At 39.4% G+C, this 11905-nt stretch overlaps 1 protein-coding gene across 4 annotated transcripts in view; it reads left to right on the forward strand.

Moving 5' to 3' along the window:
• Positions 1-11905, forward strand: part of wake (ankyrin repeat and fibronectin type III domain containing protein wide awake) — a 74511-nt gene that overhangs the window by 34629 nt on the left and 27977 nt on the right. For 3 of the 4 annotated variants that reach the window (XM_034324455.2, XM_034324454.2, XM_034324456.2), the window contains 4 exons: positions 7614-7762; positions 7876-8001; positions 8204-8390; positions 11518-11774. In XM_034324455.2, the coding sequence (XP_034180346.2) occupies positions 7614-7762; positions 7876-8001; positions 8204-8390; positions 11518-11774 (719 nt within the window). Of the gene's footprint in view, positions 1-7613; positions 7763-7844; positions 8002-8203; positions 8391-11517; positions 11775-11905 lie in introns of those variants that run through there. The other variant, XM_034324457.2, reaches the window with a different exon arrangement.

Genomic DNA, 11905 nt, shown 5'->3' on the forward strand with positions numbered 1-11905 from the left:
ATGAAAATTTATCGTTCGAAGTCAAAGCGTTCGCAGCGCACGCCTGCAGGCTGTTCTACTTCGCGACCAGACATCGGGGCGAAATTTACGAGGATGTTAAGCGGTAATGGATGCCAGAAAGTTCACCACCCGTGTAGTATATCGTGTTTCATGAGAAACGATTAATTCTAATTTCGGAGACTTTCGATTTTACGGCCTCGTAATCCATCATTGGAAAGCGCAGATTCGACGTTCAAGTGTGTGCAAACTAAGGATGCCTCTTACCGATAGAATTTCTCCTAGCCACGAAGGAAGGCAAGTGAAAGCAGTCAATGTATATCCAGACACGTTTCCCATCTTCATTACAGCCGCATCGATCCACTCGAGATTGAAATTAAAATTAAAAATTGGCAGACGTTCGCGAGTGCCGAGTACACTCGCGGTCCTGAGATTATTTGTCCTCTCGAAAATTTTATAATATCTAAAAATAACAAATTATTCAATCGAAGTTAAAATTTTAATTTGCCATTTCCCTTGGGGGAAGTCTGTTTTGATACACACTGAGCGTTTCGATGAATTATTCATCCTAGTTTTTGAAACGAGACAGACGTTTCATAAATTTTCCGTATTTGCATTTTCACTCCGTTTTATCTTTGATAATACGGTCCGTTTCAAGAGAGACACTTTGTACGCAAACAGTCCTGGAAATCGGGAAATCTGTGCAGTATTTTCGCAAGTTTGGTCACGTACCCGTATTTTAGGTCGAGTTGAACGTATGTACGTGTTTCCCGCTGGTTTTCCAGCGAGAAATCTTTGGCCATTCGAAAGTTTCTCGCCAAAAATACATGCATCATTGCTCACGGTTTATTGAATAACGCGGAAAAATCGATAGATAAGTGGAACGCGTACGAAGCCAATCGTATCTTTACATCGGCTCGTTTATTCGACGACGATTTGTACATAGGAAATCGTTTGCTCTCGAGCGAAATCGAGGGGAACTAAAGGTCGAAAGGTTGCACCCGAAAAATTTTTCTTCTCCTTTTCGATCTTCGAACAAAGATAGGATAAAGTAGAAATTCGATTCCTCTGTTTACGAGGATGGAACAGAGAGTAGTTGAAGAAATTCGTAACGTTTATAAAAAGAGGTTTTGAAGCAATAGCTTTGAACGTTGTTTCGCAAAGAAAGCAATTTCTCTTTGTTTCCGTCGTATTCAGGGGGACGAAAGGAAAATTACCGTGAACAAGAAAGGACGATAGATCAAGAGAGAAACTCGTGTTTCAACGCTCTTGGATGACTTCAGACGCGAGGGCGTTGAAAAGTTGCTTTGGAAAAGATAAATGTGAAATTTATATCTTGAAAAATTGAGTGTTTTTTTTCTTAATTATCCTCTTACCAATAATTATTGAACCTCCCTCGGTTCGAGGGGTTTTTAGACGGGAGCTTAGACGGGTCGAAGTTTCTAGAGGGTTGGTTAAATCGCAGAACTATTCGCGTCGAAGCTTCATCGATTTCTCTTGTATAATTCAAGCAATAACGTGGTGGCAAGTCATCCCGCTCGATTTCTCAATTACCCTGTCGGGTAAATGTGATCGACCTCGTAACGTTATTAAGAGGAGCACTTTAATACTCTATATCCAATTTGTTATTCCTTTAAAATAGAATATAATAAAAATAAGTATCCATAGTTTAGTTGTCTGTCTTAATAGCTGATCTTTTTTATCAGATATTTCGTAGAATCAATTAAGTAAGATCGTTAATCATAAGAGGGTGATAAGATTTTTATGGTGATTCGTTTATCACCCATCCAAATATGGATGAAGAGGTAATGAAAGTGTTAAATATAACGTATCGAATATTTCCTCGTCGAGTAGGTTCGCTTGTTAAAATGCTATCCTGAAGTGTTGTAGGGGTTTCTTTATTAGTGCTTGAATTTAGGAGAGAAAATTGCGCGGGAAAAGTGTGTCTCTATTGTTCGACAGAGCATTGTGCCAACGTTGCGTAATTCGATAATATTACCAGACTAGAGGAGATACCGGTGATAAGCTTCCATGAAGGGGAAACGAATTTCCTTTGGTTGATCTTGCGACGAAGGTTAGGTTCATTGCCGACTTCATCCTTCGAACGTCGAAACGAGAACGTTCTGCTGACTGCGAGCGTGTAAGGCGCTTCGCAAACACCTCCTTGAATATTTTACTACCCTTCGGAGGATTCATTATCCTTTGCACATATCAATTAGGAAATCTGTTTGCTTTTAGAGCATCCACTGATTTTAGGTGTTTGATGACGCCCCCGCTTCAGAGATATCGAATCGTTAAATTTGGAAATTTTCAGATTCGGAATTTGGGAAGTTGGAGACTGGGGTAGTTGGGAATTTGAGGAACTTGGGGACTTGAGGACTTAGAGACTTGAGAATTTAAGAATTTGGGAACTTGGGGACTTAGGAACTTGGAAATTTGGGAATTTGAGGACTTAGAGACTTCGGAACTTGGGAATTTGGAAATTTGCGAACTTGGGGACTTGAGGACTTGGAGACTTGGGAACTTGGGAACTTCAGGACTTAGGAAATTTGGGGGACTTAGAAACTTAGAAATTTCGGAATTTCAGAACTTGACGACTTGAGGATTTAGAGACTTGGAAATTTGAAAATTTAGAAATTTGCGGACTTGGGGACTTGAGGATTTAGAGACTTGAAAACTTGGGAATTTAGGAATTTGAGGATTTGAAGAATTAGGGAATTTGGGGGACTTAGGAACTTGGAAATTTGGGAATTTGGGCACCTGAGGACTTGGAAACTGAGAAACTTAGGAATTTAGAAATTTGGAAAATAAAAATATCAAATTTACAAATTTACAAATTTGAAAAATTGCCTCGGGTGCAGGTTGCTCCTCAGTTGCCCTTCGCTGCACTATTTCCCTACAAATCCCCCTGATAATTTTCGGCAATCTTTATCTATTATCCCCGCAAAATCTCTATCAACAAAGGCGCACTTTCTCTTCGAAACTCATTTCTAAAAGAATCAGCGATATCGTTCAGCTCGTAGAAAGACTGTCTATTACACTGCAACGAGATTCCCTGTACTTTCGACGTCGTTTCACGACGCATTCCAGACAGTGCTTTTCTTAATTTGACGCCTTACGAGAGAAGATACAGAGGATGGTGAATAACCGCAGTCACGAAATTCCGAGAATTAAATCGAGAATCTTCCGTAACGAACACGTAACGAATCAAGTGAAACTCGAGTCGCATCCTTGCGAGGGAAACCGCTCCCTGAAGAATCCTTAACAGGGAAGAAGAAGAAGAAGAAAAAAATAAATTCAATTGGTGCTTCGGTCTGTCGTGAACGAAGAAAAAAGAAGACGTCTTCTGTCGTCTGGTAACCCCTTACCGACAAAATCTAGTTAATATTCTTCGATACCTTTCCTGCGATATTCTTCAATATCTGTTAGTAGAAAAAAAGGAATTTAGTTTTACAAGGGCTTTGTGTTAGATTGCTCAAAAGGAGTTTTGTCGATGGAAGTTGAATAAGTAGAAATATTTCCTACTTTTTCTCTTTCACCGAACGAAAGTTGGATGAAAATAGAACAAAGTGCAGGGAATAATATATTTTATTTAACTTTGAAAATTATACTTCTTTCGAAACCTTTCTATCTCAGGTGATATTTAATTAAAATTCTTCTCTTTGTTTATTAATTTAAAATAATGCAGCTTCGTAATTTTTTATCTTTCCAAAGATACCATATTCGATTAAAAAGGGTTGATGAAATCAATCTTGGGCACCCAGAGAGATTTTCTTCGATTTTCTTTACGAATTCCGATCGCAGGAAGGTCGGGTTGGTCGCGCGAATTTTCACGCTGCAAGGAAAAGCAATCCGAGTCGGGTTTCAGCGGATTCAATGAAAAGGGAGCTCGCGATCCTCCTCGAAGCGAAGCTTCCGTTGAACGTGTTCCGTCTGAAATTTCGTCATTGGAAAAGCTGATCATCTTGGATAAGGCCGTTTGATTTATACCGAGCAAACAGTTTCTTCCCTTCTTTCCACGAAGGATCCTCCTTGAAATATCGTATCTTCGATTCGAGTGCTCGGATAACTTTTATTTGGGAACCAGCAAATGGATTTATTTCAACCGAGACGAGAATTCTGTGTCAATTGCAAGATTTAAAAAAATTTCTCTTGTTATTCAAACTCGAAATTCCTTTTTAAGATTGCTATTTTCAAAGCTGCAATTATCTTCGCATCAAGCGGATAGTTTGAGCTCGAAGCGATGAGAAAAAATGTCTTTCTTTATCGCCGCGGTTAATTAACTCGAGAAAGGGCCGCTTTTGATTGCGTATACGTGAAAATTCATGGCTTTTCTTGTTATCTGATGTAATTAACGTGAATTTCGTAGTCTAATTGCGTCATTAGTAGTCGTTATTCGAGCAACTCGCGCGACATTTTAATGAGAAAAAGGCGGCAAAGAAACGCTTCGCTGGCTTTTCTACATCCCCTTCAGACCCTCGCTCTTGGTCTTGGTTAAAAATTCATTTTCATCCCGTTATATAAACATACACAAAGCGCATATATTCACGTCACAGCGACGTGATTTGCCAAGCAAACCAACGATTAATCAACGAATTATTAAACGTACAGTTTCCCCTGTTAATTACATTTAATTATATTCGTCACATTAGTTTACATCATCGGCTCGTTCGCTCGTGAAAATCGAAATTGTCACACAATAATTTCCACCATTCCGCGTTGTAAAATTTCAATCATTTTCATTTTTATTCGAAGATAAATACAATTTTCAAAGAATTCCATCAGCATAGATTGTGCTTCTTGAATCAGAAATATTTCCTGATTTAAATTCAGAAGTGTACAGAAAGTTTCGAAAAATTTCCAGAGATAGAATCTCCTTCAAACTTTACGAATCCCCTGCACATCCGTATGCGAAGAAAATTTAATAATGTCGTGATATTTTGGGAAGGTAGGAAAATTTCACGCTCTAAGAACACAACGAGGTGTTTTATCCTATTTAATTTTTCTAGTAAAAGTTCGAAAGTTTCTCCAAGTTTATTTCTTTTCGAAAGGGGAAAAAAAAGGTGTAGGAGGTTTTCGACGATGAATCAAAGAATTAAAGGCGAGTGGGAAGCTCGTTAAAGGAATATCGAGGACGGCCAACGAGCGGAACGATTCGGATACAGACTCGCACGTTCGTACACAATGTTCCTTCGTCCAAGAAACAATGCCACTTTGCATCGGTCTTTACCACGCTATTGGTCGTCCGATTTCCAACGAGAGCGTGAAAACAGCGTGATTCGAAGCGGAAAAAACAGGGGTTGAATCGAAACGCGTCGATGCAGAAGACCGCTCGACGAAATGAATGCCGAACGAGATACACGCCTCCTATACCTTCCACCTTTTCTCCGATATTTTTTTTTTTTTCTCTGCTCTCCCTCTCGCTTCTCACTTTTCATTCCGTGACGTTTATTGTTTCGATTTGCTGGAACTTCGAAGGTCTGCAAGGAAAAAAAAGATGCGACATCACGCCGGGAAATTCGGGAAATCAAAGGGAAACGAGACGGACATTTTTCGGACGGAACGATTCGTTTCGTGTTTTCAATTTTTTTTTTTTTTTTGTTTATTTTTTTTTATGAAGAGAAGAAATGTTTGCTAGGTACACTTGTTTCGGTAGATCGATAGAATATATCCGTAATGAAGAATACAGGGAGGGAAATCAAGTTTTTAGGAAATCTGTTTGAAACTGTTTGCAGTAAAATAATTAATGTCAGCGTTTTGTCGTTGATTTTTGTGAGGGAAAATAAGAAAATTTAGGTGGCAATCAAGAATCTGACAAGACGGAAAATTTACAAACGAATCCTTGAAGTTTCGTGTTCTCTCGCTTCGTTAAGGTTCCCTTCATCGTCGAAACGCTTTCTTCAGAATTTAAAGTAGCAGAATCCTCGCAGCTGCCTCGAGGTTGTTTAATTTCACGGAACGAGGACGGTCGGTGGGAAACACCGGTGGAAAACAAAGAGGAACTGTAGCCAAAGTGTGTACAACAATATTTTCAAAGTATCTCGTTGCATTGTTATTACAAAATAATGCCACAATTTCTCAGCGAAGCTTCTCAGAACTATGTTTATATTTATTTACTTATCGTGAACATCTTGTATATAAACGGTGTTCTGGACGATCTGTAAAGGAAAACCGAGTCTTCTCGTTTGACAAATGAAAACGTCTTCCCTAGGGAAATTCAAGAGCTTTCGACAAGTTCTCGAAAATCAAAGTTCTCGCAAACTAGCCCGCAGATGTCGATTTCCTCTTCATTAAACAATTTTAAATTAACCATAAACCGTGTGGAAACGCGAGATATTCGATCGATTTGCGATTACCGCAGGGATTATTATGAAATAAATTCAACGTGTTGAATTATTACAGGTAAAAGGATAAAATTCTACCTTTTGTAATTAATTCTACGATATTTCTCTTGTAATTAATTTGAATGTAAATTTCCAGAAAAACTTCAAAGGAAGTTGAAGGGACGGTGTACTTCTTTTCAGCTCTTTTACAACATTTATGCAAATATTTTCTCAAAAAAGCATGAAAAGCTTCTTAACGAATTGCATTGCAAATATTTAACAGAAAATTGTGCAGCTTTTTTCTCGCGATAATAATTTAAAGTTTTAATCGAATGCAGAATCTGACTGGGAACTTTACAATGCAACCGAAACGCGAACGAGATGCAGTTGCATCGATAATGCGTTTACCACAATTCAATAAAGTTGAAAGTTGAAGCTTTTGAACATCCAACAAGTTTGTCTCTTCTTTGTTTGGCACAGGCTAAACAGGATTTCGAGTACGAGAATTGTTTCCGACAGGACTGCTTCAGAGTCATCAAGTTACCTATAGAAATTAATTAAAACTTTCATTAAGTTTAGATGCATTGAATGGAAATTTTGAAATTCATTTCCTGTGAAATTGTATTTTCTTATTGTTGTACGAATTGAATTTCATCGAAATTCAGTTGCTCGACGTTGGAGATTCGATTCCGAATCAAAGGTGAAACAATTTCCGTCCGGGCTTGATTTCCGACCGATCTTCGATACCTTCGATTCGTTTAATAAACCTCTGTTCAATCGAGAGGATAACGTAGAATTCAGTGGTTGGTTCGTGACGCGGTTGCTTCTTTGCTCTTATACACACCGACGTGATCATCGAAGGGGAATAAAAGGAAGTCGTTGCTTTTCCTCGGGAGACAAAGCACTCGACGAGCAGATGAACTTCCTGCGAGTCAGGATCCGTAATCCTGATCCTCGTCACAATGCTTTCCTTGTTCGTTTATTCGAAGGGTTACTTCGGTTCATTGCCACTGACCTTTCTTTCTCGATTCACCATAGTATAAAATATAAATAAAAAAGAAAGAAATATATAATGTATTTCTGAACTATCGGACGGCGGACCATGGAGAGAGCCCGCCCCAAAACGACGGACCGCGAAGAGAGCCTCAATTTCAATTTAATTTTGAATTTCATATTATTCTTAAAGGTTAAATAATAAAATATCGAATAGTTGTCCCGAATAAAATTATAATTAAAATTAAAAATTCTGAAGCTTTCAAATAAAATTAAAAAAATCATTATCGTTTGTTTCAGTATCCCTGCAGTAGAATGCAAACCGGAAAACAGATCAGCTCGAGGTCCTGGAGGACGTCCTGCACCCCTTTTGCGGTCCAGGACTCTACCAGCGATCGTCGCGCCTGGATTAAGCATCCTTCAAGCTCAGATCGATGCTCGTTACAATGGTACGTTTTTTACAAAATTTCTATGTATTATAACGTTTCTTATCTACGATAGTTTGCGTGTATACAGCGATTGTCATTGTAGAAACAATAGAATCGCCTCTGAATGGTTACAGCAACCTCAACGGGTCTATCCGTTCCATCCCCTGCAGAGAGTGGAACTTCCGCGAAACGTGGGAGTACCGTTTCCCATTGCGCCAAACTGCTCGCGCCGAGGATATCCTTCACGGACGACACGATAGGTAAGGTAGCGGAAGTTCATCCTGCGACTTACAACCTTTATTTTTCGATACTTGAAACCCTACCCATCGACGAACGCGATTTATCTTTCTCAGATACTAGAGAAAAATGAATCCTAAAAAAATGAAACTCGAGATTTTTCAATATCATTGCTAAATATTAAAATTTTTTAAATTTCTGTCAACTTTCGATTATGTTGTTTAGAACGTCGCGTCTCGGATTCCGGACAAGGAACTAGAGAATCCTCGAAGGAACACTCGGCGAGGAGCGGCAGATTGAGCACCGCCAGTATCGGTGGTTCTCAACCTTTGACCAGACTGGCGAGGCTCTTGAACCAGAGGCCGAGCTTCACCCCGAGCGATGAAATTCCACGAAGACTCTCCTGGGAAAGGTACGTCATGAAATCGGTTATACCAGCGAATCCTTAATATGTCCTCCGAAAATTATTGCCACCGAGACTCGGGAAATTGGTTAGAGACTGTCTTTAGAATGTCCAACCAAATAGAATCTGTCCTCCTTTGATCTATATCATTGAACCGTGACTCGTTTTCCAAGGATTTAATTCCCTGGAAGGACCTCTTCAGGACGTTAAACCCTTGGTACCATTACGCTGATCCTTTCTTTCCTTTATTTCTAAATTTTTATTCATAATTTATTTTCTCTTTTCTCTTACTAATTATTTTGTTACACCAAATATATTTAATATCCTCTAAAACATCCCTTATCTCACAACGCGTGGGGGTTCCAACGATCAACGAAGGTTATCTTAAAGCTTACACGACCAACAAAGAAGACCGTTGAAACAAAGATCTATTGCACGATAGGGAGGGAAACATCGCAGTGCATCGAATGTATAGGGATAGAGCGATATACAGGAGTTTTATTCGTGCGGGGGTGAAGAAAGTTCAATTTGCAAATGGACGCGACCCGCTTTCGACGAACGGAGACGCGAGTTCCGAACAAGGAACGCGATATAGGATATTGCCACTAGAACCGAAATATATATTCTGTTACACGGGGAGGTTCGTATTTATCTGAATGCCGCCACTCGAAAGCTCTCCATGAAAGGCACCCTTTGAAAGCTTTCGCTGCTTGCTCGATGTTCCTGATAGAAATTCAGAGAAATTTAAACTGCAAATTTTATTTAATAAATATCTATTAATAGATTATTTTTCTTCGGTAGTTAAGAGAGCTTAATGTTAATCCAGCTTCGACCACCAGGAGGGAAAAAAATATAGTCGAATTTAACTTGGCTGAGTAGATGGTACCTCTTTTTTTTTTTTATATCACAGTTAGTGTTATCTTCTCTTGTGTCTGACCTTTCCTTGGCCATCAAGTCTGAAACCTTATCCCCCTAGCCAAGAGGAAAAGCAATTATCTTCCCCCTGGCGGTGGTGAAAATTATTTATAGTTCACACGTTTCCTAGGAACAACTAGTTGCAACGAAATTAATATGTTCCTCGATAAAAGTACCGAACCTGTAATCTACAAATAATTTATCGGATTCTCAAACTCGCTACGATTTTCCAATCAACCCCCCCGGGGATAGAAATACGAATCTTCGCCTCTATTTTTTTTTTTTAAATTACTGATAATTCAATCTGCGATCATATAAAGGGGTATTTCGGTTCGCCTAATCAGACGAGGAGACTGCAGTTTTTTCCCTCTTGCAAATGACTAACAAACAAGTCGTTATACGTATGCATGTTACGAAGGACGTTGAATTACGATCAATGGTAGACAGAAACGAGCGTGTTCTTTTTTTCCACGAGATAAAGTAACTTCGACCGCCACCGACTGGGCAATTTTAAGTCGCTACTGTGTAATTTGAGCGAAGATAATTGTGCTGGCAAAAAAGGTACTTGACCACCAAGAGCGACCAGTGGAAAGATTTTTTACGCTCTGACAAATACAGTCGTCGGTTTTTTTTTTCCCCGATAAAAAACAGAACAGAGTATTCTGTTAATCAAGACGATATTCAAATTTCAAACAAAGTTAGCTCTATTTCGTATTCATTGAAGCACTGATATCGCGTGTATCGCTAAATTGAACCGGATCACCGAGATCGGTGTCGAGTGATTCGATTTGCAGCGGCGATTAATTGGATCGGCGCCAAGGGAAGGGGGAAATGGAAGAAAAAAATCGAACTTTGGAGGGAAACGATGCTGGTCGGGTGTGAAATGAAAAACGCTAGAGAACCGCGAAAGGACAAAGTGTGTCTGCCTCGGAGGTTAGCTTCTTCCAGTTACTTTGACGAGCTGAAAATCAGAACGAACCCTTTCGTTTGTTAGAAGAAAGCTTGTAATCTGGCAGCCCAATCTATTCGAATACCATGTACAAAGGTGGTCCTTCCTTTTTTCCCCTAAAAGAGTGGGGATTAAAAATAGAGAACTTTGCGGCTGAGAAAGCAAAAGTGTCCGAATTAATTAGAGCCAGTTGATCGTTCAAAGAATCCTTTCCTCTTTGAATCTTTCGGTTTTGTTCGTCGCAAGGAATATTAAAAGTTTCGAAGCCAGTGTTATTTCCTGCGAGGAACGATCTACAGTTTGAAGAGATCAACGTCGTTTTGCGACTCGTAGCAAGGAGAATAAGGAAATTTTATGAAATTTCCGCGAATATATCTGCTTTAAAAGCGCACTACGCACGCCTCGTTTCCCTTGCATTCTTTATTTTCCTTAGCTAGAATATTTCACGAAGTGCTGTTTCATGAAATTGTGTCGACGATTTCTAAGCATCTGCTCCTTAGAAAGAAATAGAAATGAGATAAAAAAAGAAACTCGTGGAAGAGATAATTTTACCGCTGCTTGGAATTTAAATCAATTATTAAATTACTAACATCGCTCACCTTTTTTCCTTCTCTTGTTTACTTTCAAATTAAAGAAGACAGCGAATTGGAAAAATAACAGGATCAAACGAAGAATAATATTTCCTTTTCCACTTTATTTATTCTTTCTATTTCGTTGAGCTGGTAGAAGAAAAAGTAATGATGATATCGCACGGATGGTTTGGCTAATTTGTATACACGCGGGGTTAAACGGCGAAGATCGCGGGGGTGGTGGAAAAATAATACGGAGAAAAACGAACGGTTCGTTAACTTTACGGGGTTAATATTATTACCTCGGTGCAATTTTGAATAAACACGATTACAGCCGTGGAGTATGGCTGGTGTAACGAGTAGCTAACAACGTGCGTCAAAGGTCAGCAAACATCGGAAAAGGGGTGGATTTAAACGAGTGGCTAAATGGGGTGAAGATCAACTGTTTCGCAATTGAGCGAAAATTGAAGAGCAATTATCGTGCATGAAAATTTAATCACTGTTTATTACAATTTAAAATGAATAAAAAAAAGAGCCTCATTTTTCCTAATTATAATTTTATTCAATCTTCGAAAGATCAACCCTCTGTATATTTTATTTTAATATCGTCGCGTGAAAAATTGCAATTTCCCTTTCAAATTTGAAACTAACTGCATGGCAGAAATCGGAGAGAAATTTATGAATCGATTTCTCTGATTGACAGACGGGATTGCAGTACAACGAGCTCGTGCCTTCCAAGAAGCAGCTCGATCGACAGCGTGGCGGAATGGGGTGCCGCCGGAGGGGTGGGAACTGTCAGTGCCAGTACCACCCCGATCGCAGGGAGTAGCTATGGACTTTTCGTTGATCAACCACCACCAAGAAGGAGTCCAAGTCCCCTGTTGGGTGCCAGAGGTGACAGACTCAGCCTCGTCTCACCAAACATCGGTAGGAGGGTCAAGGGTCACAGAGCGGTATTGGGTAAGTATCCTGTCTTCCCTTTTTTTTTTTTTGCATACGGAAATGGATTCCGTTTGGATTCCATAAATCGTTCCTCGATATTGGAACATATGTAAATACATGGAAAATGCGATTCGATTTTTTCCTATACG

This window comes from Osmia lignaria, chromosome 7 (genome assembly GCF_051020975.1).
Source record: "Osmia lignaria lignaria isolate PbOS001 chromosome 7, iyOsmLign1, whole genome shotgun sequence".
Lineage (NCBI taxonomy): Eukaryota > Metazoa > Arthropoda > Insecta > Hymenoptera > Megachilidae > Osmia > Osmia lignaria.